The sequence below is a fragment of the Salarias fasciatus genome, chromosome 23, assembly GCF_902148845.1.
Source record: "Salarias fasciatus chromosome 23, fSalaFa1.1, whole genome shotgun sequence".
Classification (NCBI taxonomy): Eukaryota; Metazoa; Chordata; class Actinopteri; order Blenniiformes; family Blenniidae; genus Salarias; species Salarias fasciatus.
Genome location: NC_043766.1, coordinates 22896032 through 22922077, shown reverse-complemented (window position 1 = coordinate 22922077; position 26046 = coordinate 22896032). Strand labels below are relative to the sequence as shown.

Below are 26046 nucleotides of genomic sequence, written 5' to 3'. Positions count from 1 at the left end.
CCCCCTCGCCCCGCACCCAAACACCGCCAGGCAGGATGCAGTCTCAACCGCCAGAGACCAAACAGACCAAAACACTGCGCGTGCCGAATAGAATAGGACATGTGGCCACCCCAGCAGTGGGGACCCCCCCACCCAGTAAAAAACAAGACATTGAATGTTCCTAGTAAGAAGTGTTATATGTCATGTTCAACTTTGACAGAAAATAAATATTTTCATTAAAATTAACCTTCTGATATCTTTAAATCACACTTAAGAGTCACAATGGACATTTAAAATCGATATAAATTAGTGATTTGTTTTGTATCATAATATGTCTCAATATCTACTGATAGGAGAAACAATTATTGTGATAGGACTCTTCCCCATATCGCCCAGCCCTCTTATTTATTAGATATGGTACAAAATATAAGGAACATGAATGTCTTGCTTCATTGGATTAATTTGCTTTGTGTTCTTTCTTTTGCGTATATTTTTTTCCCAGAAGGTGGATAACATGCCGTGTTTGCTACAGTTAGGTTTTAGACTTCATGCTAATTGTTGTACCATGAAGTTATTTTTGAGGAGTGTAAGTAATGGGCTTCATTGTCGTACCTTGGTTGGCACCTTTGTCGTGTTTCAACTGAGCAGATTTATTATTATTTTTTCATTAGCTGATGTTTGTATGTCTTCTGAGTACCTTGTTGGTCCATCAGCCAGTAGAAGAATGAAGTGCACATACTGGCCATGAGTTCCCTCCTGAAGGCCTTGGGCAATTCCTGAAGCTTGAGATGAAGAATCTTCCACTGTTTGACTGACTGAATTATTTCTTGTTTGTCCAGTTGGAGACAAGCTTGTGTCTTTACAGTAACCAACCCATCTTGAACTGTTAAATCGCAATAAGTGGAGTGTTATCTTTCATGTTTGCTGTGGGTAATCTTCAACCTTTGTTTCACTTCAAATAATGCGTGAAATATTGCGCTCAGTTTTTGTTTCTAATGATTCCGAGATCCATGATGAAATGGAATTGTTGAGTAGAGTCCCATACACTTAAGGGGTTTATGTGTGTGAGGTAACTTCAGGGTTAATCCTGGTTTTACGATGGCTCGCCTCTTACTAGGGCGCATCACCATGGTGCCTTGTGTGGATCGATGCACGTAGAGTCACTGTCCTCTAAACTATTGGTTCTATTGGAAGAGATAGCATTTTTAGAGAATCATGTCAAAACAGTAAAATTTGTCAGAAACCAATAATGTCATTTGATTTTATCAGAAGTTTTTTTCTTAAATGTTGATATTTGTGCTTAATGGCACATTGTCTACATTTTGATTAATGTGACTTCATTTTTTTTCATTTGGATGAGAAAAACTGATTGATGAAAAATATTTTAATATGGTACCTCCATTCTTTACAATCTCACTGTTTGTAATTAGACCCTCGTTTTCTTGGAGTGCTGGCTATTGTTACCCATTGAGTTCCCAGTAATTTGTAGTAAAATAAATAATTCTATTCAGCTTTATTTATAAAGTACCAATTACAACATAGTAATTTCTAGACATTTTTACAGAGAAAGCCCAACAGATCCACATGAGGAAGCATAAGTGACTGTGGAAAGTAGGGTTGGGCGGTATCCAAATTTTGATACTGTCATACCGTGTCCACATTTTACCCCGGTATATGGTATTACCGTGACTAATTAAAAAATTATAACTTAAGGCTCAGACAGCATCACCAAACTGTTGGCTTGTCCCTACACCATTCAGAAACTGAATACCAAACACTAATAATGAAACAGTAACAGCATAATGTGCAAAATCTTAACAACTTTTATTAGCAACAGCTTAAAAAGTGCAAATACAACAAACAATTAGCATAACCATCCAGAACAGTTTTTGCGCAGAATGCTTATATGTGGTTGAATTTTTAGTTTTACTTCCACAGTAGTTTAATTTTGGAGACTTTTGATGACGTTTATGAATATGACGTCATCAAGTGACAGTGCGGGAGTGAGAGAGAGGCAGAGAGAGAGAGAGAGAGAGAGAGAGCGGGAGAAAGATGGCGAGTCACGCACCGAGTGACCTGGTCCTAAAGAAGAACAGGACTGCAGCGGACTGGCAGTATTTCGGGTTCCGAGCTAACAAGAAGGGAGAGCCGGTATACTGACGAGGCAATTTGTAAATTGTGCAATACGAAGGTGATTGAATTTAATTGATGTGTGCGCGGTGCATTCTGCGCAAAAGCTGCTCTGGATGGTCAGGTTAGTTTAATTGTTTGACTGTTGTATTTACACCTTTTTAGAAGCTGCTCTTTTTTTGTTATTCAAAGTTGTTCAGGTTGTGATTTTAATTTAATTGATGTGTGCACGCATTCTGCGCAAAAACTGTTCTGGATGGTTATGCTAATTGTTTGTTGTATTTGCACTTTTAAGCTGTTGCTAATAAAAGTTGTTAAGATTTTGCACATTATGTTGTTATTGTTTCATTATTAGTGTTTGGTATTCAATTTCTGAACAGTGTAGGGACAAGCCAATAGCTTTGTGATGCTGTGTGAACCTTGAGTTATATTTTTTTAATTAGTCACGGTAATACCATATACCGGGGTAAAATGTGGAGACGGTATGACGGTATCAAAATTGGGATACCGTCCAACCCTAGTAGTGATCATGTCAGTATATAAACTGTACAAGACAAAGCAAAGCTGCAGGGAGCACAAACATCACCAGGTTAGCTGGCAGGGGTGTTTTAGACAATATTGCAGAAGGAATAAAAAATATTCATATCCTTCCTTTGCTGCGTTAAAGTATCCAGTTATGCTTTGTGTGACTATTTGGTACTGCTACAGACAGTCCTATGAAGCATTGGGGCTTCCAAATATTTAATGCTTTGCTGACAACGGGGCTCTGTTAATTACACAGTTGAACCCCTATCACTGCCAAACTAAGTCTCAGCATTAGTGTTCGATTCGGTAGTTTGATGGACTAAATGACTTTGGGATTAAGTTTGATTTTGAGCAATTTAGTTTTTTTGCTTGTAGTTTCATTTTTTTCAAGTGACAACCTAACCATCGCTGCCTGACGGGGTCATCTCATTCAGTACAACCAAAGCTAAATTTTCTCTCGCAAGTTATTGAATACACATTTATTATGTTGCTTTTCAGTCCACCTTCAAAAATTGCATCTACTGTGTGGCCAGTGCTGACATAGCAACTTTATAACTCCCAGTGCAGCAAACATTCAGACCAGCAACTTGGATACAGTATATGAAACATCAAGGCATGTATGCAAGAGGGGACAAAGTGTCCTGGCTGACTCTCATCTAGATGGCTTATATGTGCTAGTTGTATATACATACTGTATTTCATCACTACCCTGCCATACATTGCAGAGAAGTCATCAAAACAAAGATTTGGTAAACCCCTTAAGAAGTTTGAGCTCACTCGTCTGTCTAATTTTGAAGTGACTTTTGATTCTTCACTTTCTGCCATGGTAATAATGTAAAGACAGAATGGGTTTGTAAGTAAAAAGATCAGGCAAAAAAAAAAAAAAATCAGCAGATCATCGTTGTGTTGGATAAGTAATGAGAAAAGTAGTACCGTACCTGAATTGGTGTTCTTTGTGGCAAAGTTGTTCCACAGCTTATCTTCTAATATCCTGTCGCTCAGAAAAAACAAACAAACAAAAAAAACTTGTATATTTTCAGAATCGCCCTCATGATTCCAGAATAGACTATGCTGGAATAGATTCCAGTGTAGTGTCTGAAATATAGCACACAAGCACCCTTTAAGTTTCTGATACAATTGTTTTATGTTTGCATCAAATTCTAGGCAATTATTTTTTCGTGATTTTATTGTACTCAGAGTAACAAATTAAAAGTATTTGTCTAAAGTGACACTTTAAATTATGAAAGTAGATCAGGCACCTATATGTAGACCTTGGTGAGTTCTTTGCTACGGCTTGGGTTTCTTAACATTGTACTGTAAGGAATGTGGCAGTGCGGGAAAAATGTTGAAAAATTCTAAAAATGTTTTTACTAGGCATGTTTACATGCGCCCGTATAATCCGCTTATATGGCGGAGCGGATTGTAAATGCATCATGTAAACGCCCGAGTGGATCCGCTTCACTCGGAGCAGATTGTATTTCGGAGTCGATTGTATAAGGTGGTGTACACCGATCGTCGATCCGCTCCATGTCCCTTATAAACGGCGCCTGACAACGAAGCGGATTAAATGTGGGATTATTTGTTCCGTGCATGCGTTCCCTCGTACGTAGTGATGTGTGACGTGCGCAGTAAACGGGAAGCAGGACAGTCAAAAACAAGCAGAAGAGCACGATGGTGGTTGAAAAACACTTTTTTAATAAAAAAACCCAGACAGAAAAAACACTGGAGAGGCGAGATGGAAGCAAATCGCGCAATAGCGAATTGTATAAAGAGCTCCATGGCAGAATACGAGCGATCGTCCGGCCGGTGTTATGGATTAACTGGTTCCCGTGTTAATGAATGACGGCATGCTGATAACAGCAGTTGTTAAAGTAAGACTCACAAAAGACTTTAAACTTATACATTCACTGTAACTGTTGATAACCAACGTTTCAGTCATCTATTGGTCACAAGTTAACACGGGTACCAGTTAATTTGAAACATCGGCAGGCGGAGCAGAGCACGCACTGAGACGTGTCGCTCGGCGCGGCGGTGCTCCAGCCATTGAGAGGAACAGCTCCTTGAGCAGCGTATCATGGAGATGTTGGGACATTATTTGAGCAGATATCAGCAGATAAAAACACTCTGCTCGGCGCTGAGGACTGCTGCTGCAGAGCTAAACACCTGAAAGTTCCTCATGAGACTTTGTGCGCATGTCACAGGACGCTGTATAATCCACTTCACCCAGGGTCCTTGTAAACGAGGATTCATCGTGGATCGCTTTGTATGCCGTACATGAATACACTCGCGTTTAATACGATTGTTTACAATCGTATTGAAAAAAACATCCATGTAAACTGGGCCAATGTCAGTCATCATATAGTTACTTTTTATTTTTGCTCATTTGCTTTGAGATGGATCAACTAAGACAGGCTTTCGCTGTATTACATTTTGTAAAATGACATTTAAGTTTCCCTGGATTTGTCTTTTTATTGTTGTAAGTGGTGCAAAATCTGGTATCTAATTTCAGTAGTGGACTAATGTGTAAAGCTGCGTTCACACCGCAAAATGCTTTCCGCGTTTTTGCGTCCAAATGTAATTGAAAACAATGGGGAACGCGTGTTCTACCGGCGACGAGACGCGACGTTTTGGCGGCGTCGGGGCGTTCTCGTGTCAGCAGTTCGATTTTGCGGCCGACGCAGAAGTTGGGATTTTGCGGCAAATCAATCAGAGAGCGTGTCTATGGTGACGTAGGTCAGGGAGTGGGGACCGGCAAAGTTCGTTCCTGGAGCGAACGGTGAAACTCACCAAACTCCGACCGTCTGTGGATAATATCGTGCACCCAGGCATGGCGTACTGTCCGCCGACGGCGTCATTCTCTGCCTTTATTAAGCATATACCACTCACTCAACAGGATCAGCCATGATGCTAAGCTAACACAGTAAAAGGCCGGAAGTCCCGCCTTCCCACCAGAGACGCGTCGCGTCAAAACAAGCCGCGTTGTTCAGCGTCGGACCTCAAAATTGACGCGCGTTCAACTTCTCGCGCTGTAGCGATTTTTGATGCAAAATTGCGTTCGTTGTGAACGCGTCTTGAAAGATGCAAAAACAAGGGCCTCACAGTGATTGACTGCAAAAACATAGCAAACAAGTAAAAGCAAAATAATTGCTGTAGTGCAAGTTTAGACTTTTATGTTAGTATATCACTGTGAACTTTAGTAAGACTTTTTAAAGTTAGACTTTGATAAACATGCAGTAATTGGTGTCTTCTCATCGTCTGATATCAGAAGGCTATAGGAGACATTATCAATAAAGAAACTGACTATATTAGGATCAACTGTGCTTCAAGCTCCTTTTAAAGTGGTCAACCCACAACTGATGAGCGACAGGGCTCATTAAGAGGACCCAGGTGAAACACAACGTGCTTCTGTAGAACAAGAATTATGTACTTTAGCAAGAGTGGGCAGCAGCTTGTCTGGAACACTATGAAGGAAAAAAAAAGACAAGACTGTGCAATTAGTCCCGAATGTGTTGAATTTCGTTTCTACAAAAATAAAGGACGTGTGCTAGGATTGAAAGTTACAAACATCACCTTTAAACTATAAAGTCTTAAAAGTCATACACAAACTCTAGCATTGTCCAAGCTGCAGTTTTATTTGACTCACCAGGTTTCACTTAGCCTATATTTTGCTATGATGTGCTTATTTTCTTTGCAGCATTGTGGCGATTGTGCATATTTTCAACAGATCTTTTTTTTTTTATAAATTCCCGCGCCTGCCTATTCACATGCCTGTGTGAAGTGTGTTTTCTGCTTGACGCACCAGTGTGGCTCCGCGTGACGGCATTATGCCATTTTAGCAGACGCGCCCCCTTATCGCGCTCTTATCAAGCGAAAAATTTCTGTCACTCACACCATCTCACTAGTTTATACTTAAAACGCTGAATAAAACCATCCGTAACTCCACATTTATTGGCAGATGGGTATCAAATCTAGCAACACCTATAGGTGTGGCTATGGTATTATTGAATTAATTAATTAAGGGAAAAAAAACAAGCTTCTATGGCTTCCCTGGTAGAACAGCATATTGAGCTAGAGGAGAGAGAGAGAGAAACACAAAACAGGATCAAAACGAAATTAGAAATCCATTGACTGATAAGAAAACCTTGCTAATCTGATGCTCATTTCAAAGCCCGGTCCTCTCCGTTTTGGAAAATGAAATTCAAGCACATATTCCACTGTTTTCATTTTCCATGCCAGGTGGTAAGAATGGGCTCCATTCTACTCGCTGGCTTTTTATTCACCTGATGCTTTACGGCAGGGCTACTCAACCCTGGTCCTCGTGGGCCGCAATCCAGCATGTTTTAGATGTTTCCCTCTTCCAACACAGCTGATTCAAATGATCAGGCTGATAACGATCCTGATCATTTGAATCAGCTGTGTTGGAAGAGGGAAACATCTAAAACATGCTGGATTGCGGCCCACGAGGACCAGGGTTGAGTAGCCCTGCTTTACGGTGTCCCAAAAACACAAACAAACCCCCCCCAAACAAACAAACAAACAAACAAACAAACAAACAAACAAATAAACAAAAAAAAACAACTATCAATTGTGCTGCAGCGCACTGCAAAAGATACAAGATACACAGCAAGTCTATTTTCTCTGCTTTTCGTAGTCAACATGCAAGGAAGTAAGGGAAGACTGCTACAAACGTATATAAATGTAATAACCTGATAAACGTCAGTTATGTGTTATTCTGTTTTATGATTTGATGTCTATGCATTAGCAAAGTTGGTTATATTTTTTGTGGGAAGAGGCAAATTGTAAAGAAAAAAAATTCCAATTTAAGGTTATAAATATTGTTGAAAATATAGTTATAATTAATTCATTTGTATTGATTGTGGTTTTCTACTTGTAAAATATGTTTTTTTTTTTTTGCCTGTGACAATATGGACAGGAAGGGAATAGTTTGCGTCTAGAAGAGGAGCATGGAGGGAGTTGAAGGCGAGCAGCTGAATAAGAGACAAGTGTGTGGACTTTAATGTTTTTGCGAGCTAAATCTGGATTTTACTCCATCCACGTTGACTCTTTGGTGATTCTTCGCTCACGCTGCTGTACAGGGTGTTTGCTATTGGAGCTGGTTTGAGCCAGTTGTTTTGTGATTTTGCAGCTGGAGCTTGCCCTGTTAGCTTAGCTCACCGGAGCTAACTTGTCCTGGGGACCTTCGGCCAACACGAGAGCAGGAGTTCCTACACCTTTGAAATGTGGAGAACGCCATATTACAATTCACGAGCTCTAACGAAAAGTGCCAATGAACAGTAAACTAAACTTAAGCATGCACTCAGGCTGACAGACTAATGATTTTCATAAGTCCTGGGTTTCTTTGTGGTTACACTGTTTTGTCAATTGTTGTGTTTAATACAGAGTTCAAATTTCATCATTGTGGTCTTTGGTATTATTTTTGATTGCGTCCATATTTTCAGACTGAGTTGAGTGTTATATTTTGCTGGATATTCTTCCAATATAGAGCCTGGTAGCCTCAAACTTGGTATATTGTTTATTTAGCGAGAATCATGTGTTAACCTAGACTGTTCGTTGACATTGAGACGTCTCTCCCACCATTGATTTTGGGAACTGAAAGGAGCGAGAACTTTATCAATTTCATTATAAAGTGTTGTTTGTTTTGAGCCTGTGGTGAGAGGGTTAAAAATAAAACAGCCGTATCAGAAATGCATCATGGCGGGTTATAGCCAAAGATTGCTGTGGAGGACGCAATGTGGTGCAACCTCAACCATTCATTGGAATATCGGGGTAGGATGCTTTGAAACTCCAACCCAATTTCCAAATTCTGGGAACATTTTAATGAAAATAAGCCAGTGAAACAAATTAAATGCAAAATTTGAAGCTCAACTTTCACTCCATCATAGCACCTACAGCCATGCACCAGCACCTTAGATGCCACACCCCAGAGCCGCTGTATCATCAGGCACCACAGAGAATAGGTGAGAATAGGTACAAAATGGACTATTTAACTAATAAAAAGAAAAAAGATAGATTAGTCAACAACAAAAATTATCATTAGTTGCAGCCCTAGATTACAGTTTTTGAATGTAAAAGTCATGATTTGGTACAAAATTGCATCATATCCAAACACAAGTGCTTCATAAAACCATGAACAGGCATGCCAACCTCTTCTGCCGTTTTCTACTTTTCACATGTCCACAGTCTGGTAAAATCATTAGTAAACAACAATCTCATCAAATATTTTGCCCTCGCATAATTTTAAACAGTATGATTGAAGCTCAAATGGGATAAGGGTAATCCCCTATTTTACACTGGATGCATCGCAGTGGAGACATGCCGTAAGCCACTGCATCCGTCTATGTTGCAGAGGAATACATATGTTTTTTTATCAATGCATATGATATATCGATGTATTTTGAACTGCTAGGGCTGCAGTAATTCCTTCAACGAACAGCTGATTCTCCATGTAAGTTTGTTGCACATGTTAATAAATAGTTAAATTGATACCTGAGTACCATTGTTGTGTTTGGAGGGAGAAGTGAAGAAATAGAATTTAATTATGGTATTTTTTAAATATGTCATGATGTTATAAAAATTCCAAAAATTATTCAAGTAATAATTCATTTTTTTTATTTTCGTCTCAGAAAAGTTTTGCATTTCCATGGCAACGTTCTGAAAACGAAGTCAGTTTACACAGCAATGGCAGAAACACTGAAAATGATGCCGTTAGCATGCCAAGTGCCGAGTTTCCCCAGTTGGTTGTTTTCCTAATGAAACCACACACATATGTGCAAAGAACAATATTCTGTAGACACTTATCAGTGGTGAATACGTGAGATTTGTATGAACAGAGGATGGATTTGGTGCTATTGGGGGTGACTCTCATTTGCCAATATGGACTTCCCAACTAGAAACATGGACTTGGAGTCATGCCACACTGGCGTTCGTCCTGTTTGTGATTGTCCATCTTCTTGCGCACGAGCAGAGTCCCACCTTGTGAACTTGGGATGGACAATAAAATTGTAAAGATAAATAACTTTTCTTCGATTGACATTTAAAACAGACAATAGACTTTTCCATGGGTTGCAATCATCCATGCTTTGCCAGACAATACAAATAGCCAATGATAACGAGAGCCACTCTGCACTGAAACAATTACGTGGCTGGGTGGAGCAATTCTCATTATCATTGGCCATCTGCACCACCCATGTTTTGAGAGACTGTATGAATAGCAAGTGATAATAAGAGTTGCTCCACGCTGAACCAGTCATGTGGCTGGAGCAGAGCCTTGCCAAGTTAGCACACAGTGCAGTAGCAACTAGTTGCAAGATAATAATGTTTGTACCGCTGCAGCCATGTCTCTCAGCAGTAGGGTGGTCACCAGTGTTGGACAAGTTACTTTCAAAAAGTAATTACTTATAGTTAGTTATGAGTTACTTCAAAAAAGTAACTAACAGTTACAATATTTTAAAAGTAATTTTTAAAAATTAATTGAATAATTGAATTACTAGCAGTTATTGCTTTACTGATAACTATTACATTACTGAAAAAAACAAGTTTATGTATGTCAAAGAATTTGGATCCCCTGTTAATGGAAGTTTAAGATGTATATTCAGTTATATTTTATAAAACTAAATATATATGATTAATGAAATCCGATCCAGAACAAATTGCTCTTTACAGTGATGCCCAAGTATGAATTAATCACCCTAAACCCAACTAGCTAGCTCTCTGGCGGCTAAGCAAACAGCTCTGAATTACCTGCCCACACTCGAACACTACCAGGCAAGACGTGATCCTAACCTCCAGAACAGTGGAAAAAGACCAAAGCGCTTAGCATCCTGAACAGAACGTGACTGGAGGTAAGACCAGCAGTGGGACGCCACTGAAACAAAAGAAGAAAATGATTGCTCGCTCGGAAGAAACAACTGAAGAAATTAAAAAAAAGAAAAAAAAAACAGACAGTGGTATAGTGTTTCATGTCATGGTGAACTTTGACATAAGATAAATATTTCCATAAAAAATCAACCTTCTGATATCTTCAAATTTCAATTGCACAGAGGGATGAGTACCAAATTGTGTACTTTTATAGGTACCGACTGAATTCCATGGGTACTCTTAAATTCAATTCATTTCAACTTTATTTATATATACAACATTTATATACATTTATATATATATTATACCGTATATACATTTATACATTTATATGTACAACACAGTCAGTTCTTGGCACTTTAACAGAGAAAAACCAAAAAGTTACACATGAGTAAGCAAAAGTGACTGTGGAAAGGAAAAACTCCCTTTAAAAGGAAGAAACCTGCAGAACCATGCTTAGAGCAGGTGGCTTTCTGCTATTCTGGTTGGGGTGAGGGGATAGAGTACTGATTTACTTGAAATCAGTAACGGTACCATGTTCCAGTATCTAAATGTATCCTTGTGACTGTGAGGGAGTGTAAGAGTTGGCTATTTTCAGAGCCGGACATGAACACAGCTTTGCACGCACAAGAGCATAATGACATTAGGCGCTGAGCATTCAGTCAAATAGTATGGCTGACAGAAAACTTTCCAAAGCATAGCTCCACTTTTCAAAATGCGATGCAAGTTATGCTTGCTGCGGCAGGAATACTTCTAACCTTAGGAAGCAGCTGGTTGAGCACAACATTTTTGTCAAAGCTGAGGATTGCAGTATTTTCAACAGCTTGAAATCTACGGCTACAACTTCTGCATTCCGCAACGTTAGCATGCTAGTATCCGTCAGCATGCTAGTATTCCTTAGTGTCTTGTCTGCAGCCACCAACAAATTAACATTTTTTTTTTTTTTTTACCACATAAACACAAAAAGAGCCAAAAATTGAGACCGTTGAGTACCGGTACCGACTCCCAGGTACCGGGTAGTGGTGCTATGTTGGTTCAAATGTGAACCGTACCCATCCTTACTTATGAAAAACAGAGAACTTTTCAAATTGATGAAAGTAATGATTTGTTTTATCTTGGGGTATACTGCTGCATATGAAAAAGAAAATTTTATATATCATAATAGGATTTTTTTCTCATATCGCCCAGCACTATTTGGTAGTTTTAAAATGTATGGCAGTTTAAGAATTTTCGACAATTTTACAATTTAAAGGTATAATGGACGATATTTTAGCCAATGAATGGCGTGATGCGAATCTCAACTAGTGGTCCTCCAACATGTCAATCACGCTGGAGGAATGCTTGCGTAACGCTATTAAACGCACTCGTAGGAGCAGCAGAGCAGGTAGGATGGTCTGGCGCATGCGAGTTTTTCAAAAAGTGAGTAACAGACGTTTGGCTTCGACTTTTTCGAGAAAATCGTCCATTATCCTTTAATTGATATAGCTCTGGGCGATATATTGAAATTAAAATATGCAGACATTTTTCCAAGATTTATTGAAAAATAAAATATCATTTATAGAAATGTATCTTTTTGTCCTAAAATATTAGTTTTAAGAGTTGCTACATTTTAATATTTATCGTCTGCCTGCAACCTCTCTCACCCTGAGCAAGCTGCTTCACAGCCCCGCCCCTCCCTGCACGATCACATCTCTGTCTGGCAGACAGACGCAATATAGTGATGGACAAAAATGACTCAAAAGTTGAAGAAGAGGTGTCCAACACTTTTGGGCACTCCACAAATAATGGATCGGTAATGAGTGCAACTATTGGCCGATCATGCAATTCACCCAAAAATGTTTTAGGAGCTGGTGGTTTTGAACAGAGAAACCCAATCCGCAGGGAATGCAAAAAATACATTTCAACCAAAAGTTTCACCCCTTCTGGAGTCGTGTGCCTCTGAGGGGAGGGAGTGTCTTATTGATGTTTATTGTCATTGTGGTTAAACTCTATCAAACATATGGTCTGTAGGTCAAACCAGGGATTCCAGAGGATCCATTCTGGCCTGTGAGATGACTGTGAATTAAGTCATTGTTGCATTCGTAGTTGCAGCAGAATTGAAAGAAACATTTCACTGTATTTTTTCACAAGTTTCAAATTGGCATGATATTGAAACTGTACTTATTTTGAAGATTTACATTTATTTATTATTCTATTTATTTGCACTAAAGCAGTTGGATTTGTGGTTGTTGGTGCATCATTGTGCTGCTAGTTCACTGGTCTGACCACCTCTAGTTTCTACCTGAACTAAAAGCTTGACACAGCTGACTTTAACCTTACAAACATGCTTTTTTTTTTTTTCTTTTAAGGCATACCACTTTTTTTTAACCATTTTTCTGGAGCTAAAAAGTACGGATTGCTTCCAACATGTATTTATTGCAGAGATACATGCTTGCATATTCATTAAATTCCTTGACCAACAGTAGTTATTACAGCTGAAGAACTAAAAGAGTCATCTTTCACTGCTTGAATTCATCTGCTAGCTTAGCTTAGCATTATCATTGGTGATGGCTTCTCTGTCTTCTTCTGCAACGGTTAGTGGCAACGGTATCTGTAATAACTTCAGTGGTTTGATAGCTTTTTGAGCTGAAGCTCGCTGAGTATGAGGCCCAGCTCTGCAACTTCCAAACACTCCGACATGCTGCTTTTCTTTCGATTTAAATCCCCTAACTCCACTTCTGGTTCTGTTGAGGCAGAATTTCCAGACATGATCTAGTTTGTTCTTTTTAAACATCAGTTTGTCATTACAGAGTTTGCTTGCCATTGGCTGGACAGTAGACGCGTATGGTTATTTAGCATAGCTGGGAAGTAGACATTGACACAAGATCCTGGGTCAGTCAGGATTGCTTCAAAAAAAAAGTTTTGGTGATCATCACATAATTGTATTGTCTGAAATGGAAATTTCTGTCAGAAAACAAAATTTTCAGCCTTATTTCTGACTAAAAGGGCTTACTTTCCGTTATGTTCCCAGCTCTTTGATTCTCATTTATAAAACAAACTTCTGCGGAGTATTGGGAAGAAGAAACATCTTCCAGACATTTCTGTTTATATCAGTTTCTCAAAATGATAGGAAGTTGTGTCATTCCTTTCACCATAAAGAATATGTTTTTGGTTTGATTTAGTTGTGTTGGAGGCGGACACCAGTAACTTGACAACTTAAGTCCAATTTTTACTGGGCTGTGACAGATTGTGAACCAGTTTTGCAACGACTATCTCAAAATATGTGCGGCAGATTGCAATATTTCTCTTATGAGTTGCAGGGCCTGACAAACTTGTCATCTTTACAGGTAAAACATTGCTAATTCCACCTGGAGGATTTTGTGACATTCTTGCAACACTTGTGTTACATTTACAAAGCTTTGATTCATTGTTAGATTCCACATGAAACTTGCCATGAATTTACATATTGTTTGACATTTTTGTCTCCAAGAGTTCAGTCATTACAACCAAAGGAACGATGAAATACACCACCCTAATATGCTGACTTGTATACTCAAAAGTTAAATGAATTAATCTCACAATTTCATGCATACAGTTACCAAAAAAAAAACTCTGTGTGTTTTTTTAATATCATTTAAACATTTTTTTTCAAGATTTGTAGACACAGACCCAGTAGTTTGTGCTGCAAAGTCACAGATAGTTGAAGATCATATTTAAAAGTTCTATATTGACTTTATAATGTCTGTTTTCTTCCAGTATAATGGTTTTAATTTAGAAATAAAGTCTATCTTCATTGGTTGTTCAGTAGTTTAGCAACATCATGGGAATAATTCATATTGCAAAAAAGTAAGATATAATTGAGATCATTGGTGACCAGTGTAAATCTGTCTTTTATAAAGTGCTGTATGAACATACTCATTCCCTGTTGTTTTATTTACTTTGCTCTAATTTAACTTTACTGATGGCATTTTTCCACATGAGTTCATTATGTTTCCATTTGCATTTTAAACCATGAACCTGATATTTTCCTTAGACTGTAGATGTGATCGCGGATAAACTCAACTTCACTGCACCCTTTCAGCTCTGTTTTTGCTCTCCCTCTACTGTGGTCACTTCCTGCTACTGTTCATTTCTAAGAAATGTAATGTGATAGCGGTCTGCGTGTGTCCTGGCACTCCAGTCCATATGTGGATATGTGCTTCTGGTTTTACAGGATTATCGAGGAACCATTTGGAAGCAATTGGCTGAAATTGGAGATTATCCTTGTTGAGGATTTTTTTTTTAAACATTCAGCTTTTCCTTTTTTATCATAGCTTGTAAACGCTAGTGGAATGTATCCAGCCACTGTACGACTAAAGGCCCAAAAACGCTGCAGAAGCTTGACCCTAGGTGTTAAGGTGAACAACCTCTCATGATCTAGAATTCACTTTTGCCAGTAGTGTGCACTGAATCGGTTTAAACAATCCCTCTAAATAGATTGAACTAAGGTTTTTACTGTACATGTGTAGTTTTATGCACAATGATATTCTGTTAACATATATTCTATGAGATAAGGCATTTTAACTTTTTTATTTTTATAAAATTGCATGTAATGAGGATATATTGTCAAGTGTCACTGTCAATGTAACTCAAGAACAGCCCTACTTTCAGTGAGAACTTACATATACACACATTTTTGTGTGTTATGCTTAAAGGCATATTCGAGGATTCTCCGCCGATTTAGTACAACATGTCTGATTTGCCATTTTTGGAGCACTGCGCATGCGCGGCTCCTGAGGACCGTGGGAGCGCGCACGTCAGCCGCATGTCAGTTTGTTTACATCCGCGCAGCTGGAGCATCGTCTTTCCGCATAGGGTTAAAACACCTTTGTAATCATGTTGGACTCTTCTTCCAATCATACATAAGAACACGATCCGTAAAGTAGTGTCTTATGCGTTTATGCAACAGAAAAACATTTGAATGGGATAATAAGCATGTTACCTGTCCAGCAGAAACTTCCCCACGTCCTGATCAGTCCTAAATCCCTTGTGTGCTTTGAATTTCCGCCACCTCGTAAAGGAATCTCCCAGTAAAACGCTTTTTGCCCTTCTTTTCTATGGCCTTTCTTCTGTCCTCTGCCATCTCAAACAATGTTCTTTTTTTGTGGCTAGCCATCTTTGGAGGCGCCGGGAGGAGCAAGCCGCTTCTGAATGAGGCCACTGCATGTGACTTCCTAAACAATGCTCTGCGCATGCGCGGCTCGAAACCAGAGCGCACACAGAGGCGGCGACTCGACATGATGTGTCATCACGCAAACGCGTTCCCACATTGATTGGCATTATGAGTACCCAATCACGATTTGGAACCATACATTTCTGATTGGTTCTAAGGATCCTTCAGTGTACCTTTAAGTCTATTTTAACAACTGGACATACTGCTGTTGGCGTTGTAATGTTGCTGAGGGGCAATCCAGGTGGAGACAGGCACATGCACTTTGCCTGTGTGTGTGTGTGTGTGTGTGTGTGTGTGTGTGTGTGTGTGTGTGTGTGTGTGTGTGTGTGTGTGTGGGTGTTGGTGGGTATGCGTGCACATTCACACACACACGCACACACACACACACACACACACACACACACACACACACACACACACACACACACACACACACTGGCAGAGCCAGGGTTAAAGACTTCCATTTTGTTAGGTAACACCCTAATGGTCTGATCTGTCAGTGGCATTAAAATGGCAGGGGCTTAACCCTTAATGTTCGGGACGCAACCAGTATGGGAAGACACACACACACACACACACACACATATACACACACACACGAATGCACAAGCACACACATACACACTCATGCACAAACAGACAGACACATGCTTCTTGGCTGTCCAAGCCTACAATGGAACGTGTGTGTGTGTGTGTGTGTGTGTGTGTGTGTGTGTGTGTGTGTGTGTGTGCGTGTGTGTGTGTGTGTAAAAATCAGGGAGGGGTAGAGGGAAGGACAGAGTGAGCAAGTGAGAGAGAGAAAGAAGACAAGTAAGAATATTTTTCACTTGGGTACAGTTAGATTATGGCTCAGCTAGCCACATGCGCTCTGCACCCTGCTCCCTCCCCCAATCATGGCACCATCTCAGCTGGATCCCTGCCCCCACTCTTAGCCTAGTGCACAGATTATTATAGGTAGTCTAATCTTTTCTTAATACCTTCAAGATGATTTATCCAAGGAAAAAAGGTCTTCTGTCGATTGTTGGTACTGAAACAAAATGTTTTATAAATTCAACATGACATTCAGCCAGCAGCAGGAGTCGTATTTGTTGTCAGCAGGAGTGAGTAATCATGTTAAATTTAAGATCACTATGAGATCATCACCTGATCGTGTCTGCCAGTAAAATAATCGGCAGTTTGAGTGATTAAATCAATATTACTAAAAGGGCCTTGGCCCCTTAGCTCCACAAGACAAAGGGATGTCCCTGCGCTGTCTTTTATTGGGCAGTAATAATCCATACTTGTATTGCTTTTATTGGGCACTGTAATTGTTGTTTTCCCCCTGCATTGAGCCCTAAGGACATAGTTGAAAAGGCTCAGTTGAAAAAATGAAAAACGGCTGTTAATGTGTTGGCTGACTGGGTCCTGTCCCAGTGGGGAGATCATTACAGTGCACGAGATGAGAGGGTAGCACGCTACCTGAGGGGATGAGACTTTGCCATTGATCTGGTCTCTATGAACTACTGGACACAATAGAAGACAGACTGAGAATAAAGCTGGCAGTGTCAGTCCAGGTCACAAGATTACCATTTTCTTTCAAGCATGCGTATCTCATCCTGCCGCACTGAACTGGGATGAGAGGCTTACTGTTGATCCATACAACACCAACAGTGAAATGCATATTTATTAATTATATTGCCGTAAGTATGCCTTTATCAGCTTATTCCAAACCGTCTAATGTATATGTGTGTCTCAAATTAAACTGAACTGGTAGTAGAGCTATCTAGTCTCCCTCACAGCCCCCATCGCCATCATCCTTTTCTTTTTCTGTTTAAGATCTGCTCTGCCCTCAGGCCTTATTATTCTGGGGGAAAAGAGGAAGACATGCATCTACTCCTCCTCCTCAGTCTCCTGAGAGAACCAGGCACAGATAACTAATCACTGGCTGGTCCTCTCCTTCCCTCTCTTTCTCATCCTCTCATCAGTCTCTGTCGCTGTTGTTGGTAGATCATTTGTCCATTGAAGATCGATGAGGGGCATATCCAATATAAAGTTGATTCAAAAATATACTAAGCCTTTGAATTCCTGTAGTCTGACCTCTGTCTTTGATCCATTTGTGTCTTTCCCTTGAGTGCATGTGCTATGCATGTCTCATGTTTTCATCCATCCATCCATCCATCCATCCATCCATCCATCCATCCGTCCATCCGTCCATCCGTCCATACTCTGTACAGCTTAATCCTTTGCAGGGTCACAAGGCATTGGAGCCAATCCCAGCTAACTATGGGCAAGGGCAAGATACACCATGGTCGTGTTTAAGCTCGATTTCGATACTGGGGGAAAAAAAACTCAGCAGTTGATGCTCATTTTGGTACCTTGGTGAGGGAAAAAAAATCAGCTTTTTATTGACACCCTTGAGGCGGAATATAACAACTAACACTCCTGTCAAGATGTTCCTTTAACTTTGCAAATAACGAATTGTAAACAGTCTGAAAGTGCACACTGAACACTGTAAACAGAATTGTTTTGAAACACCATTTCACACAAAATGTTACAATATAAAAGTATCAGAAAAAGATGTGTTTTAAGTGATGTTTTAAATGGCATTTGATCCATAGAAATGTATGGAGTTACTGTAATGACAGCAGTCAAAGGGTGTGTGTGTGCGTGCGCACTTGCTGGTACATGTGCGCTTGCATGAGGGAGCGCTTGTGTGTGTGGGTCACAGTATCAATAACGTAGATAAGTGCAAATCCCCTGCAGCATTTTATTTTCTGTGTAATTTTCTAACAACATGATGCTCCTCCAGTTACAAACTACTTGAAAACAAATATACATGGTGTCTCTGTGTATGAGGGACGCAAAACACCTATGAAATGACTGCCCCATGCCGCCGATCTATCCGTATTGGTTTAGTATTGAGGCATTGATATTTTTGGCAACCCTACACCCTGGAGAGGTCACAGACCATCACAGGGCAAACACATTGAGATAGCCAGACACATGCATTCACACCTCGGGGCAGTTTAAGGTCACCAGTTAACCTCTCATGCTTGTATTTGACTGTGGAAGGGAACTGGAGTACCTGGAGGAAACCCATTCACACATGGGAGAACAAGCAGACTCATCACCTTAATCACAATGCTCAAAAACAGTATCACTGAAATGCTTGACAACCTGAAGCTGGTAGTGGAGCATGATTTTGAAGAACTGTGACTAGTGAAACACAGAACTCAGTATTTATGTCCCCATTCTCAAATTGCATTAAAATCTGTCTCGGGTGATCCAAACATGTTTTGAGCTCTGAAGACTGGTGAGAATCGGCACTAATATGTATTCGTGTGTCTTCGCTCAGACCGCTTCCCCAGGTGGTCTGTCATGCAGTTGCTTGCATGTGTTTGGTAGTGACAACAATATGCGTCTCGAACACGCTCATGACAGTGGAGCAGCTGGAAAATATGCGATATGCATATTCAGCTGGTGGTCAAGTGTTTAGGTGGGGGCTTCATTATTTTTCAATTTTAGCCAATATTCCGAGTGTGAACTTACAGTGTGTTTATAAACCAGACAGAGATAGATGATATAAGCTTCACTTGGAGCGGCGGCCATTAAAAGGTGCTGGCTAGTTTAATTTCATGCCATTTATTTATATTGAGAATCAGTGATTGGTGGAATCGCTCCTAAAACCCGCCTCCCTGGCGCAAGTTTTCCGGCGCTCCAAGCTGTTGATCTGCTCTTTCACTGCAGATCCTCTCTGGGCTTGTTAAGTCCCATGCATTGTGGTTTGGGGTACTGGTTCCCTCCAGGCATATGTCAAAGTACCAGTCAGACCTGTTAGTGAGGTTTCTGTATTAGGTTAGTTTTACATGTTTGGTAGATGGAGTGGGAGGAGTGTTACCTCTGTCAGAAAGCCCGGTAGTTGATTCAGTCACAGTGTTCTGTACAGTTGATCAGAAAAAAAATCCTCATGTTAAATCCATAGTAATCTGACAGGATGTTCAGCTGTATCTGTATATACCTGACATAAGGTAAATTGTGTTAAGACCTTGGTGTCCTTCATAACATGTTGTCACTGAGGTCCCAGTACCTATAATCTACCTGTCTTCCTTCTCTTCTGCTCCTGTGCTGTTGAACTGTTTGGCTTGGCTTGCTTGTTTTTTTTTTTTTTTTTTTTGCTTTTGTTTGTTCTTTTTGTGCATGTAAAAACTGTCTGATGTCTATTTGTCAGTGATAGAGAATCTGTTTCTTGATAATGATGGTAGTGGTGAGATGAGGTGGGGCAGATTTTGTGTGGTTGCTAACATAAATGTATCAGAAAAATCAACTTTTTTTTTTTCAAAGTATACCCTGCTCTCACTTTCAGACATCATGAGCACAACATGAGTTTCATCAAACATTGGCTTTAAAATGAAATGTTTAACTTTTCTTCTTGTGTTGATAACATTTATTGAAACTCAAATAGTCCTTGCTTGCCTAATGATAAAAAGGCTGCAGTTGGCTTCATGCATCATGTGTACAAAATAGAAAAGTAGATTTGTCTTATATCCACATTTGCTGCAAGGTTCGCAAAATCTTTTTAATTTTGCAATGTGTAGATATCAGTGATATCAAATTAGAGGTGAAAATATTCAGTGAAAGTAGAAATAAACAATCGTGTAGCACGATCGTTTCACCATTGTGTTTGTTGTGGATGTTTTTCTTCAGTCAGTCAGTGAGTGATGGTGAGCGCAAGTGTGATGCAACACTGAGGACAAGTACACACATTCCTCTCAGCCAGTCTCAAGTGCATTAGGAACACATTACAAAATATGTATGGACAACAATTTTATTTGCCACCCCTCCGTTGCTTAGCATTGCCGCATCCACTGCATTAAGCACTGACTTCACTATGCAATCCGCATCCTCTGGGACAAAGGTAGCCACGTGTCTGCAGGCCTGAAACAAGCAGCCATGATGTGACTGCTCTCTGTCCCAAAGGTTTACAGTCATTTTCTACCCGACACGCTTCGCAACTACACCGTTTCAAGAGCAGTGCACAGCCACCATTTTTATTAGCCTTTCTGCAAGAAATATCTCTGATGGTGTGTGTGCGCATGTGCGGTATATGGGCGTGCACACGTAAACACCTACAAGAAAGCTGTCAGGACTGTCAAATAGATGGCCTTTTTGTTCAGGGATAGTACAGCAGGGCACATCTGTCCTTGCTGTTTACCATAAGCAGGGTGCATTTAAGGCTCTGCAAACTCATTTGCTCACAGACCTGAATGTTGAGGGGTGTCATTGATGCTTTGTTTTTAACCAAAACTCAGCAGTTTCCCCCTCAAGTGTTAAAGGTTGCTGTGCATTAACCTCACTTGAAATAAAACTGGTGTAGAATTAAGGGACATGAATCACCAGAACACAGCGCTATCATAATACATGTATGTTCATTTAAAGAAACTGAAAAGCAGTTTCACTTTCTCACCTAACATTGCAGGTCTTTTCAGCGAGTGCTCTGTTTCACAGGGAAAATCATAGCAATGTGTGTATCTTGTAGATCGCTCTACTGAATTATCACTTTCCAGTCTCAAAGGGCTCTTCCTTGGATAGCAGACAAAACATTTGCAAATGTCTTTATTTTTGAAAATATATCTGAAACCGTCACTGACAGGAATTTTGTAGTATGCGTCCACTTCTGATTGCTACAGACAGGAGTCATATCAATCCACCCCTCTCTCGGCTGCTTGTTGTTTTGGTATGCCTGAAAACAACATTGTCTCCTCCTCCCTCCTGCTTTGCTTGCCATGTTGAACGTGACTGTGACTTTGCTGTCTTTTTTCCCTCCACTTTACCTCTCTGCCATGCTATAAGTTAAACTGATACCTTCTTTCAATAGCAGAACAGATTGAACTGGTATTCAGGGAAGTGAGTTTTGTGTCTTGTGAAACATCAGGGACATGCTTTTGAGCTGGTACTTTCACAGTGTGGATATATCTTGACCCAGAGACTGCATATGCTTGCATGCAACTTTTCAAACAGTTAATTTGACTTTTGTATCACAATTTATATGGAATTATGTGACCAGTTCATTTGGTCACCATTGTACAAAATGTTCAAATGTTTGTAAGCAAGAAATATTGCTTTTTACATGAACCATGTTTCAAATATATCTTAGAGCACGAGTCCTCAGTTCATAATCATACATGGCCTGCATTAGTGTACTTGCATGTTGTGAATGTTGTGTAATACTTTGTTTGTGTTGTATACATACTGTTGATTGTATTTTTTTTTCCCTAGACGTCCTTTGGGTCTGCATTTTGGGATAGTAACAGAAGGACATGTATATAACATTATAACATTCCGTGGCTGCCTTTATCCATTTAATACAACTCAAAATATCAGCTAAGCAGAACAGAGTTTAATGACTTTGTAAGTTAATTATTAGAGTACGCAAATAAATCTTATAACATGACGGCAAAACAAGTTTTTAGCTTCTTTCAGTTGAGGATTTGGTGCTTCTTCATTTGTCAAGTTGTCATCAGATTTCTTTGAGCTACAACATTGATCAAACTTTTTCTGCCCAGACAGCCCCATTACAGGGTTTTATCATTGTATTTTGTTTGATCTCAGAGTGGTTTAAGCTAGTTATCTTGTAATTGGTGGCAATGAACTGAAACTGCATTTTTAAAAAAACACATACACCTAATTTTGTATGATTTTCCAAAGAAGAATTGTTTTTTCCCGAGATCATTTTATTTATTTTGATTACAGCTCTTACATAAAATTATATTGGCAGTAGTAAATCTTTTCACAAATGTTATTGATATACAGTTATTAGATTAAGGAACATTTGTTATATAAACTTAGAATTTGGCACTTATGCACGAGCGTACTGTGGCTTTACATTAGTAGAGTGGATTCAGTCACTCTGTTGGCATTCTGCTGCCTCTCAGATGAAGGCAGACTCTTGAGGTCAGTTAGCATTGTAACGCTTAGACTTGGCACTGCTGTTGTCTAATTTAATTGCCTCACTTTTAGAGTAGCTGATTGTACCCAAGCCAACTTAACTTGACCAACAGTTTATCTTACAATGTTTAAGGCCTTTCTGATGAGCTTGCACTTGTCACTCATGTATACAGGTATTTTTATTGGGATTATTTTCAGTCAGACTTAAAAAAACAAACAAACACCCATTTAAACAGGGCTATAGCGTTGAAATCCAGTTTTTTTTTGTTTGTTTGTTTTGGTGTTCAGCAATGCGTTTCATTATGCAGAATCACTTTGAGGGTTGCTCTTGGTAAATCAATAAAGTATAATTGACCTGCAGAAACTCCTACACTATGATTAGAAAGCTTCATGGTATTTATTTCAGCATCAGAAGTTTTACCCTGAAGAATTTATTTCTTACACTCAAACTGTTCTTCTCTGTTACTGTGTTTGCTTTGTCAATACATTTAAAACTAAGTGTAACTGTGTGCCTCTTTTCTCCAGGGTGAGAGCAGCCATGTCAGAGGAGGCAGTGCGTCAAACGCGCAGCCAGAAGCGGGCTCTGGAGAGGGATCACACAACCATTCCTGGTACCCTCGGGGATACAGACAGTAAAAGGGTTAAACTGGAGAAGAGTGATGTAGCTGGGAGCCCACTGGCCCTGGTGGCACATGGAGGCGATGGCATCAAGCTGAAGAGTGAGCAGGCTGCTAAGGTCGCAGCCAGTATCCTCAAGACAGGGGAAGTCAAGGCCACCATCAAGGTTGAGGTGCAGACTGGAGATGAGCCTGTTGACATGAGCACATCCAAAAGGTGAGAATTTTATTCAGACACAATTTTTTTTTGTTTCGGAGTTTGAAGCGTTTGCAGCAAGCACTGCAATCAGATGTGTGATAGTGTTTGGTAGATAAGTGTCTATTTCCATGGTGTTGAGAACTGACAGCAAAAGTGCAAAGTAGCATTAGCATGAGACAGAATATGCAAAGAAATCATTTTCCTTATGAAGCAGAATGTTTTTTACCAGCTGAGTTGGAGGTGTCAACAATGGACCAAATTAAAGGAACAGATCAAAGGGAAAGCCTCTGGACACGCCGATTAGAAACAGTGGATATGTTGGGGGAAAGCATGTTGTAGGTGGAGAACCAGGAAGAGGAACAGGACCTCAGAAAATATTGAGGGATGTTATGAAGGGAGATATGGAGAAGATTAGTTGGGCCCTGCTGTGTGGTCTACTGTGGACCCCTGAAGAGAGCAGCTGAAGGATATGAATCAAGGAAAAACGCTGTGACAGATATATTCCTGAACTTTCAGCAGATTTTTCAATCGAAGTTCAAATTCAAATAGCATCCATTGAAAATTAGCTTGACACCCCAGGTTCAGATAAAGCTATCCTTTACTCTGTTCGATATATTTAACACAAACATAACTCTGATAAAATGTTGTAACTGGCCACCATTTTGGAAAACAAAAACGTAGAATTCATTGAAAAACTGGCCTGTTTTCTGAGTTTAAGATGTGCATAACTTGCTTTTGCATTTTTGTTGTGTGGGATGATCATCAGGGTCAAAAAGGGAGCTGAAGCCCTCCGCCCGCTTGCATTTTTGTTTGCAAGTTTGTTTTAAAACCGAAGGATTATTTATGCACCAAAAGCCTCATGGGATCAAGTGTAAATGTACAGTGCAAGAGAAGAGTCTACTGGAGTTTCAGGTTTCTCTCTTTGCACCAGCTGGTGGTCTGACAGGAGTTGCACAGGAAGTGGCTGTGCGGCTGTCAACAGCCTGCCCCCATTTTGAAAAAGTTTTGAGGCTCTTGAGGCCTGAGCTCTGTTTCTTCCTCAGCACCACCTGAACTCTGCCTGACACGTCTCACAGAACGAAGGCTATGTGTCACAAACTGGTTCAAACTGGTCGTTGCCATGGTTTCCACATTGGAAGGAGCAGTTGCAGGAAGGAGGGGCCTATAAGGGTGGTGGGTGTGTCACATGACCACGCAGAGAAATGCATGACGTCATGTGACCTGTGGTAGAGCGATAAATACACACATACACACACACACACACACACACACACACACACACACACACACATGCACACACACACACACACACACACACACATATGCACGCGCACAAGCATGCACGCACGCTCACACTGATGTGATGGCAGTTAAAGGGGAACAGAGCCGTGATTCAGCTGAACATGTGTCGGCTGTAACATAATTACACACAAGTGTCACCTTTGGCCCTGCTTTCACCCTCAGCGTGTGTTTGTGGACTTACTGAGTGCACGGCAGTTCTTCATGGTTTTATGTAAAGTTTTATATAGTTTGTGAAGGTGATCACAGAGATGAGACATTTCCTCCACATCTTCTTAAGTAAGCTGCTCATAATATGCTTTGCCTGCATTATAGCAATATGTCAGCGTTTGAGCACGTCTTTACTCAGCCTGTTGCCTGTGTGTGCAGCTCTGCTATCTCATTAACTCAAAGAGCCTTACATGGCTTAAAATGGCACTCGGCGGCGTTACATTGCATTCTGAATGGAGAATCCTCACTGCATCTCTTAACCACTGATTCAGCAATCCTATAGCTGGGTCAGTGTGAAGCCATGATTGGGGGAAGCCAGGGCCTGCAGAAACAGTGGACCTTACATAACCAAGCTAGCGTGTTGTGATGCTTGTGTAAGCTGCTCTCAGTAGTTAGCAACAAACCAGCACAGGCTAGTCCTGACATTTCATCAAGAAGATATGGCATAGTAAGATGTGTAACAAGGTTATAATGGAGCTGTCAGTGATTGTTTTTGGTACTTTTGTGTACTTTTCATATTGTATGCACTGAACGCAAACAGTGTTGGCTGACACACTGCTTCCAGCTCAGGCTTCAGCTGAGCTTAAGGAGAGTAATCTTTCTCAGAATAGCAGTTCTGAAAGAGCCAGGTTGTCTTTTTAGATCTCAATGGAACATATCAGTGAAGTACGTCCCAGGAAGTAGCTATGCACTAACAGGGTCTGACTGTGTTCTCAACAGCAGCCTTGAGGAGTCTCATTGTGACTCTAAATGATCGTTAGCATTCATGCTCAGCCCTTCATCTCGTAATGTAGAAATAAGCACAATGGTTCATGGTCATATGGGTGACCTTATTGAACCGAGCATGTGTATGTTGAGGGAAGCTGTTGAGACAGCTGTTGTGAAGAAGAGAGACGATTACGAGGAAGTGTGTCGAGAGACATCAGTGCACAAAGGGAAGGGAAATTGTGAAGAACTGAGTCAGTGGGTTGGGATATAAAAGATGAACAAGTAAGTGAGAGTGGGGGAGGGGTGTGTGAAGTAGTGACTGCGAGTGACTGAGTGAGAGAGGGAGAGTGTACACAATAGGTTGGCTCCTGGCCATGTATTCCCTT

At 40.3% G+C, this 26046-nt stretch overlaps 1 protein-coding gene across 4 annotated transcripts in view; it reads left to right on the top strand.

Annotated features, from left to right (window-relative positions):
• Positions 1-26046, top strand: part of gatad2ab (GATA zinc finger domain containing 2Ab) — a 36789-nt gene that overhangs the window by 3709 nt on the left and 7034 nt on the right. For all 4 annotated transcript variants that reach the window (XM_030084062.1, XM_030084064.1, XM_030084063.1 and 1 more), the window contains exon 2: positions 23153-23461. In XM_030084062.1, the coding sequence (XP_029939922.1) occupies positions 23166-23461 (296 nt within the window). In that variant the 5' untranslated portion in view covers positions 23153-23165. The remainder of the gene's footprint in view (positions 1-23152; positions 23462-26046) is intronic.